This window comes from Mandrillus leucophaeus, unplaced genomic scaffold, assembly GCF_000951045.1.
Source record: "Mandrillus leucophaeus isolate KB7577 unplaced genomic scaffold, Mleu.le_1.0 Scaffold248, whole genome shotgun sequence".
Lineage (NCBI taxonomy): Eukaryota > Metazoa > Chordata > Mammalia > Primates > Cercopithecidae > Mandrillus > Mandrillus leucophaeus.
Window position 1 is genome coordinate 803113 of NW_012102565.1, and position 9877 is coordinate 812989.

At 45.0% G+C, this 9877-nt stretch overlaps 1 protein-coding gene across 2 annotated transcripts in view; it reads right to left on the reverse strand.

The window, feature by feature from the left end:
• GCK (glucokinase (hexokinase 4)) overlaps positions 1 to 9877 on the reverse strand; it is a 46457-nt gene that overhangs the window by 14289 nt on the left and 22291 nt on the right. Inside the window, exon 1 of one of the 2 annotated variants that reach the window (XM_011983242.1) lies at positions 721 to 937. The exons of the other annotated variant lie outside the window; for it this stretch is intronic. Coding sequence (XP_011838632.1) covers positions 721 to 768 — 48 coding nt within the window. The 5' untranslated portion in view covers positions 769 to 937. Of the gene's footprint in view, positions 1 to 720; positions 938 to 9877 lie in introns of those variants that run through there. 2 annotated transcript variants of the gene reach the window in all.

Sequence of the window (9877 nt, forward strand, 5' to 3'; positions counted from 1 at the left end):
GCAGTGCGTTGTGGCCCCACCTCCAGAACGCAGTACAAAAGGCAGGATGCCTTCTAGGGCCGCCTTTGGCAGATGTGGACTGAGGAGCTGTCTATTCCAGCACTGGGAGGGGCCGTCTGGAGGAGCTGTGTGTCCCCAAGGACACGGCCAAGGGCCAGGGAAGTCCCTGGGCAAGCACTGCAGGCCTGGGGGCTCCAGAGCCCATCCCAGTGCCACATGCCCAGCTGTAGCCTGGTCCCCTCCATTCCCGGGCCCTCAGGTGGCTAAGTCCACAGAAGTGAGCGACCTCGGGCTGGTGTCCACATTCTCCTGAGGGACCGAATCCCTGATCCACCAACCCCTGGAAATGCCACGCAGAGCCCCCAGACAGCCAGACAGCCCTGGGCAGCCAGCCACCTCCCCCCATAAAAGCCTCAGGCCAAGCCCCAGACACCAGTGTCCTGGGTCACTGTTAGCTCCAGGAGCAAGTGCCCTAGAACCCTTCGAGAGGCTGGACAGTGGGCAGCCACAGTGAGGAGGGGTGGTGGGCGGGGGGGGGCAGTGGCGGGCACAGCTGCCCTAGCCAGGACCCCTGAGGCCCGTGTGCCTCCTTCCAAGGTGCCCAGAGCCTGCTTGCCTTCCCTGCCCCCAGCCTTGGTTTTGGTAATCTGCAAAACCAAGGGCCCTGCCCTGGGTGCTGTTCTCCCAATGCAAAGTCGCTAACTTTGGTGTGACCCTTACCAGAGTCAAGGCTGTCTGGGCCTGGCTCCTTGTGGCATCCATCGCCATCTCTCCGAGGGACTAAGAGGTAGATGCTTTGGGAAGCAGAGATGCTCCTGCCTGCCGAGGCCTAGCACATGCTGTAGCCTTGGAGCATAAGGCCCCCGCTGTGGCAGCAATGGCTGCCTGGATGGAGAGCTGCCTGAGGCTGGCAGCCCAGGGCTTCTGTACTGAAAGGGCTCAGCCCGGCAGCTGCTGAAATACTCTGCCCCCTGCCATGGGGTCAGAGGCAGGGCCAGAAAGGGAGGGGAGGCCCATGTGGGGTAAGAGTTGACAGGGCCATGGGGAGAGAGCCATGGGGCAGCTGGCCACACTCTGTGAACATGGGGTTGGGATTGCTGCCCAGCAGGAGGAGGTGTGCAGAGCCAGCCTACCCACCTGCTATTCCTCAGCCTTGTGCGGTCAGAAAGTCACCAGGCTGCCTTGGGGACAGAACACTTATTGAAATGCCCTCGGACAGGGAGGGGGTCCTAAGGGGGCCTGGCCCTCGCCGGTGCAGGTCTGGACTTGCTCTTGGAGGCAAGGGGATCCCCAGTGGATTTTCATCTGCAGAGAGGTTCGATGTGCATTTCATACAATCCAGGGGTCTGTATGGCACTTGGGGAAGGGGTGGTGGAGGAAGGCGGCCAATTGACCAAAAACAAACAAAAAACTGGGGCTATCATTCTTAATTTTGTGACTGCAAAGTCCAGGCCTCAGGCTTGCTTTGGGTGCCTCCGTGGGCATAGACCATGACTCCCGGGCTCTGGCCCAGACCCCTCCTTGGGCTCACCTGGGAGTGACATCCACATGCCATGTACTTGCTGGCACCTGCCAAAGCCTGCTAAAATTAGCTGGAGCTGGCAAGTGGGCCAGAGTGATCACTCCCAAGAAAGCCCTTGATACAATTGATCCCTTTCCCAAAATAGAGCAGAGGTGGCCTCATCAGACCTCATGTGACAGGCCACTGACCCCCACAGCCCCCAGCTCTGAGCTACTATTTGCTCATGGGGGCAGGGCTCACACCCAGGTTTGGAGTGGCACTGGGGCCTTCTGGTTCAGCCAGGCCAAGAAGCAGCTACCCAGCGAGACTTGCCCTTCTCCTGGGCCAAGCACACAGCACAGGGGAGGAGAATCTAAATTCAGTTCTCAAGAAAGGCTGAGGATGTGTACAAAGGCTGAATCTGAGGCAAGGGGGCCCCCTTTCTGGGTTGGCTGAACTGCAAGTGCCCTCTCTAGCCTGTGTTTAGAGCCACAGGCATCACCTAGAGTTCCTTTCTGGAGGCCACCTGCTGATACTCATTGGCATCTGTGAGGCCAGAAAGGCCCTCAACACCCCTGCTTCCCCACACTGTCTAATTCTCCAGGACCAGATTCTCATGACTCATGCCAACCCTCCTGGGCACCCACCCTTGTCCTGCCTCAATGCCCCCTCTTCAGGATAAGGGGTGACACCAACAGGTCTGCACTGCATTAAAGTTGAGGGTCAGTGTAGCAGGAACAGTTCCTGCTGCTTTCCAGGAATTTTGGAAGGGCAAGCCTGTCCAGAACCTGTCCAGAGAAGAGGGGCCAAGAAGGGGAGGGCCTCAGAGATGATGATTCATGGAGGATGTCCAGAACGTGCTTAGAGTCTTCAGTAGCTCAAGGGCTATCCTGAGGAGGATGGATGAACATTGTTTCTGCTTAGAACTTTCTGAAAAGACAGAACTGTGCAGCTGTGCAGTAGATAGTGAACTCCCCATTTAATGGGGAGAGAAAGAGAAGAGCAGAGTCAGAAGGGATCCTGCTCTATGTCCCTGTGGTATCCCCATTTCTTAGTTGCTCAGGCTTCAGATTGACAGGCATGACTTGATTTTCTTTTTCATTCATCACAAGAAAATAATATGACAAGTTTGGTGATGGATATTCAAAATGATTAATTCTAGTATCAAAAAATGAGACACAACCCACATATCCAACTACAGGAGGTTGGTTAAATAAATTATGCTACACTTATATGTGGTCATTAAAAATGTTAAGATTCATCTGCTCCTATTGGCATGGAAAGATGTTCATGACATACTGTTGAAAGGGAATGTGTAACCACCCTTGAAGCTGGCCTTCAATTAGCCCTGCTTCTGGTGTTCACCCCATGGTATAGTCCCTTCCCATGCAGAATAGGTCTAGCCTGCATTATATTAATATGATAATGCAGAAATGGTGGAGTATGACTTCGGAGCCTAAGCCAGAAAAGACACTGTGGCTTCGGCCTTGTCCTCTCCTGGACTGTTCCTTCTGGGGGAAGCCAACTGCTATGCTATGAGGATGCCTACAAGAACTCTGGGAAGACCCATTGAGAAGTGGGGCCTCTTGCCAATAGGCAGCTCCAACTTGCCAGCCATGTGAGTGAACCACTTTGGAAGCGGCTCCTCCAGTCCCAGTCAAGCCTTCAGATGATGCAGCCCCAGCTAACACCTTGACTGCAGCCTCAGGAGAGACACCAAGCCAGACCACCCAGCTAGGCTGCTTCTGAATTCCTGACCTACAGAAACTGTGTGAGATAACAAAGTTTTGTTGTTTCAAGCTACTATGGTTTTTTTTTTTTTTAAACATTTTATGAAATAAAATTTTGTTATTACAGGACAAATAAGTTTAGAAACCATTTTCTGTCTTTTAGCATATGGTCCAGATATAGGACAGTGTCATATCACATTCTTGTCATCATAATACATGGAAAGGTGAAGCCACTAAGTTTTGAGGCAGTTTGTTATACTGCAATAGATGACTAACACAGGGGAAACATAGGAAACATAGTATGATCCATTTTTGTCATAATATGATACAGATGATATATGTATTGGGAGGAAATATACCAAAATGGTAACAGTAATTATCTTGCTGATGGTGGTATGAGTGATTTTAATTTATTCTCCTTTTTGCTTATCTGTATTTCCTACATTTTCTGCAGTAAATGTGTATTAATGGAGTAATATTTAACAATGAAGTTAAAAAAAGAAAGGTTGAGCCTTATCTGCCATTTTGCACAGAAGCAAGCCCGAAGACCCAGATTCTAAAGGATAGAGGTTCATAGTTAAATGAGCCAATTTAACTTGTTCTTAGTTAAAAGAGCTAACTTGGCTCATAGTTAGAGCCAAGGTCTGCTAGACCCCATATGCCATTGGGAAAGATATTGGGAGCCAGGAAGCCAGGGAACACAAAGTGTCTGCCCTTCCACCACTGGCCTGTTCCCTGATACCCTCAGTACCAGCTGGGAACCAAGTGTGGGCACACTGATGCAACAGGGCCTGGAGGTCAGCATGATGTTGCAAGTGTTTGCTTACAGCAGGGTAGACTTGAGACTGGCTGTGCTCTTGTGCTAAGGGGCAGGCTAAGGGCTTGGTGAGTGGGAGGGTGTTAGGCAGTGGGTGATGGCCAGGATGTCAGGGAAAGAGGCAAGGGGAGAGGAGCCGAGAGACAGTAGAGCATGCCAGGATCAAATGACCACATGTGGGTTCCACATGCCAGGGGATGTGCTAGACCCTTTAGATGGATTGCAACTGGCCTGTGAGCTGAAGGCTGTCATTTTATATACAGGGAAACTGAAGCCCATGGGAGTTAAGGGACTTACTAGGATGCAACAGCTATGAGCGACCTGGCTAAGATTCACCCATGGGTCACTCTGACTCTGGGATTGTTAAAAGTTTGGTCTTCTCGACTAGATGGGGCGGGGGGGCTTCAGGGTCAAGCATATGCTGGGGGACAGGAAATGTCCTTTGGGGCTTCCTCCATGCTGGAGATGTTCAGAGGCTTCAGCTGAAGCTGGTGGAGGTGGACACAGTGGTAGCCACAGAGGTCGGTTTTGCCCCAGTGTTTGCCTCTGTCAACAGATGGAACGGAGCCTGGGCTGTGTGTCGGGGATAAAGCCTAAGGCTAGCACTGTTGGGGAAGAAGGGCAGAGCATGAGTAAGGGTGCAGGGAGTAGTCCTGTGCATTGCCTAGGGAGGGGGTAGGAGAATCATCCAAGACTCCGTGCTGAGAGGCAGGATAACACTGGGGTAACACAGAACTGTAGGATCTCCAGCCTGAGTCTGAAGACTGGCTTTGCCACTCACTAGCTCTAGGGCCTTGGGCAAATTCCTTAATGTTTCTAAGCCTCAGTAAGGGGCAGGCAACAATTCTACTACCTCAAAGGGCTGTTGAGAGGATTCAATGGGATAATGCAGATAAGGCTCTTGGCACATACAAGTTGTTCAATAGTTTGTAGCTGTTGTTGCTACCAAAGAATATTTTAGCCCTTGGGTCAGAGTTTAAGACATGGGCTGTCCCCAGCTCTTGATTGATGGCAGATCTAATGCCAAACTCCTACCCGAATGTGTACTGATTATTTTGGTGTTTTAAGGAGACAGACTAGGTGGCATAGTCTCTTTGATGCTAGTCCTACAGTAAGTCAATGAAACTTTTTGTCTGAAAAGAGAGTTACTAGGGAATGATGTCATGAAACTGGCAAAATAAGAAACTTCAGGAATTGGTTCCTCGATCTAGACAATCATTAAGTTAGGAGAGAAAAAAATCCTGTAAGAGTCAACTATTTCAGAATTCTGGAACCTGATTGGACACTTACAGTAACCATGGGAGTGCTTGATGAAGGGAGAGGCATGCTGATGGCTCATAAGTGAGTGGTGTGGCAAACCAGCTACCATCCTGCATTCTTCAACATTCCTGTGGCCATGGGGACAGTAATTGTGTTCCTAGAGCAGCTGGCTGGAGCCAGAGTGGGCAGAAAGGACCTTGTCTTCCAGAAATTTGGAGAATCAAATTTCTTTTGTTTATCTGGTGGTTCCTTGAGGGCTCAGAGTAGAGCTTGCCTTTGTTTCTGCCCCTTCAGGCAGCAGCAGCCTTCCAGGTGGCATCTATCAGAAGATTTTTAAAAAGGTACATGCTAGGTTTTTTGTTTCTTGGGTTTAAAAAAATCTAGGCATTTAAGGAATACTTCCAGGTCATAGGCTGACTGCAGAGACACCAGAACAGAAACATCAATGATCAGACACAACGGAGAATACATACTTTGCAAAAATAGTTTGGAAAAGTCACTCTACAAATGGACAACTGAAGCCCTCAACAAACGACAAAACCAATCTCAAAGGAGGGGGAGAATCTGGCTTCCAGAATTACCACAATATACTACTCAAAATGTTAAGTTTTCAACAAAGTATTACAAAACAAATAAAGAGGAAGATATGGCTCTATAACAGGACAAAAATAATTTAAAAGAAGCTGTCCATAAGGAATTTTAGACATTGGAATTACTAGTCAAAGACATTAAGTCAACTGTCTTAAATATGCCTAATGAACTAAAGAAAACCATGGACTAAGAACTGCAGGAAATTGGGAGAGCAATGTATTAACAGATGGGGAATGACAATAAAGATAATTTATTAAAGAGGAATCAAATAGAAATGCTGGATCTGAAAAGTACAATACTGAAATGAAAAAGTCCCTGGAGGGGTTAAATGGCCAATTTGAGCAGGCAGAAGAAAGAATCAGTGAACTTGAAGAAAAGGCAATTGAAGTTATCCAGTCTGCATAGCAGAAAAAAAGAAAGAAGAAAAATGAACAGAACCCAAGAGACCAGTAGGATGCCATCAAACATACCAATGTAAGTATATGGGAGCTCCAGAAGAAGAGAGATGGAAAGAGGAAGAAAAATATATTTGAGAAAAGGTGAAATAATTTCCCAGATTTGTTGAAAGACAAACATACACATCCAAGAAGCTCAATGAAATCCAAGTGGGATAAACTCTAAGAAATCCACAGTGAAACACATTATAGTCAAATTGTCAAAAGACAAAGACAGAGAGAGAATCTTGGAAGCAGCAAGAGAGAAATGACACATAGCATACATACCAAGGATTTGCAATAAGTTTAACAGATGATTTCTCATTAGAAACCAAGGAGGCCAAATGGCAGCTGTAATAATAATTACATTTTAGGCCAGGCACGCTAGCTCATGTCTGTAATCCCAGCACTTTGGGAGGCCAAGGTGGGTGTATCACTTGAGGTCAGGTTCGAGACCAGCCTGACCAACATGGTGAAACCCCATCTCTACTAAAAATACAAAAATTAGCCGGGCATGGTGGCGGGCACCTGTAATCCCAGCTAACTCGGGAGGCTGAGGCAGGAGAATTACTTGAACCTGGGAGGCGGAAGTTGCAGTGAGCAAAGATTGTGCCACTGCAATCCAGCCTGAGTGACAGAAGGAGACTGTCTCAAAATAATAATAATAATAAAAACACTTTAATAATAATCGAAGTGCTGAAAGAAAAGAAAAACTATTAATTAAGAATCTTATAACCAGCAAAACTATTCTTCAAGAATAAAAAAGAAATTAGACATTTCAGATAAAGAAAACCAAAGGGAATTAATTACCTGCAGGCCTGCCCTGTAAGAAATGCTAAAGGAAAACATTGAGGCTAAAATGAAAAGACACTAAGTAGTAATTCAAAGACATCTGAAGACATAAAAGTACACTGTTAAATGTCACTATATAGGTAAATATAACAGTGAATATTAATGTAGTTTTTTTTTGGTGATTCTCGGTTTCCTATACGATTTAAAAGGCAAATGTGGAAAATAATTATAAGTTTATGTTAGTGAGGATATAATGTATAAAAACACAATTTGTGGGAATAACAATATAAAGGAAGTAGGATGGAGATGTATAGGAGTATAGTGTTCACATACTATTGGAACTATTATTCAAACTAGCTTCTTATAAGTGTAAGTTGTTAATTACCATCCCCAAGGCAATCATTAGGAAAATAACTGAAAAATATAAGAAAAGGAAAGTGACACAGGACCTTTCCTTGGTCACTTTGCAAGCTGGGGACCTCGGTGATGCCCTGCCCAGGCCTCACTTGGCCATGCTACCTGCTGCAGGAGATTGTCCACCCACCCGTGCTGCCCAGACCAAGTCTGGTTTGTGCACTGATTCCCAAGTTCGTGTCCCACACCCAAGAAGAATGACGATACGCTGACAATCGAAGAGACAGCAAGGTGAGAATTTCACTGAGTGTTGAAAACAGCTTTGAGCAGAGAGGGGATACAGAGGTGGTCTCCCTACCTGAAGTTGGCAAAGTGCCCCCAGTGTGGCTGATTCCAGGGTTTTTATGGGCTCAGAATGGGGGAGGGGCAGGCCATAGGTAGTATTAGAAAAGGCAACATTCGATTGGTTAAAAGGGATTATTCAGAGGGCAGGCAAAGAGGAATGGAAGTTCTCACTCTGGATTGTGGGTTTCATCTGGGACCAGCAGTCTGGTCTTTTAGCCTTCAGGCTATTTTTTGGCTTGAAGGTGGAGTTTCATGGGGGACAAGCTCCTATCTGCCAGGCATTTGGTTGCCTCCTGTCACTATCAAAAGGAGAAAATAATCAAAATGTAACAACACACACACAAAATCAAGAATTAAAAAAAGAATTCAGTAATGGAGGAATTGAGAAACTTAAAAATGTGTAAGACACACAGAAAAAAAATAGCTCAGTGGTAGAAGTCCTTCCTAATCAGTAATTATTTTATATATAAATAGATTAAACTCCAATTAAAAGGCAGAGATTGGCAGAGTGAATAAAGAGAACATTATCCACCTGTATGCTATCTACAAGAGGCTCACTTTAGATATAAAGACAGAAGAATTTGAAAGTAGGATGGAAGAAGATATTCTGTGAAAATAACAACCAAAATGAGGGTTGTGGTGGCTGTATTATCAGCCCAAATAGATTTTAAGTAAAAAAAAAAAAAAAAAGTCTCAAGAGACAAAGAACATTATATGTTGATAAAAATTTTGATCTATTAAGAAGATATAAAAATTACAAACAGAACACCAAAATACATGAAACAAAATTTTGCAAAATTGAAGGGAGAAATAGAGAGTTCTACAATAGTAGTTGGAGACTTTAGTATACTACTTTTTTTTTTTTTTTTATTTGTTTGTTTCTGTTTTTTCTTGAGACAGCATCTTGCTCTGTTGCCCAGGCTGGAGTGCAATGGCGTGATCTCAGCTCACTGCAACCTCTGCCTCCTGAGTTCAAGTGATTCTCCTGCCTCGACCTCCTGAGTAGCTGGGGCTGCAGGCACCTACCACCACGCCCAGCTAATTTTTGTATTTTTGGTAGAGATGGAGTTTCACCATGTTGGCCAGGCTGGTCTTGAACTCCTGACATTGTGATCCACCCTCCTCGGCCTCCGAAAGTGCTGGGATTACAGGTGTGAGCCACCATGACTGGCCACTACTTTGAATAACGGATTAAACAACTAGACAGAAGATCAATAAGGAAAGAAAGAACTAGAACACTACTCTAAACCAATTAGACCTAACAGACATATACAGAACACTCTATCCAACAACAGCAGAATGTGCATTTTTCTCAAATGTGCATGGGAATTCTCAAGGATATTTTAGGGATAAAACAAGTCTTAGTAAATTTTAAAAATTTGAAATCATATGAAGCATCTTTTTGGATCACATGAAATAAAACTAGCAGTGAATAACAAAGGGAAAACTGGAAAACTCACAGATACATAAAATTTAAACAAGACACTTTTAAATGACTCTCAATTGCAGGGAGGGGGGAGAGAGAACTCAGATTATTAAAATCAGGCATGAAAAAATGAAAGAGTGAATGTTATTACTGACTTTATAGAAAAAAAGGATTATGAGAGAATACTATGAACAATTTAGTATTGTTTGTTGACTTAGACAAGTTAGATAAAATGGAACTTTAACTTAGGTAAACTTGGATAACTTAGATGAAATGCAAAAATTCCGCACAGGAGCTACTACTACTAACTCAGGAAGAAACAGAAAATCTCATTAGACTACTAACAAGTAAGGAAATGGAATTAGTACTAAAAAACCCACCAACAAAGAAAATCCCAGGACCAGATGTCTACACTGGTAATTCTACCAACCATTTAAAGAAGAATTAACACCAATTCTCTCAAATGCTTTCAAAAAAAGAAAAGAGGAAGTAACACTTCCTGATTCATTTCATGAGGCCAGCATTGCCTTGATACTGAAGCCAGACAAAGATGCTACCTACAGGAAAAGAAACTACAGAGTAATATTTCTTGTGAATGTAGATGCAAAATCCTCAACAAAATACCAG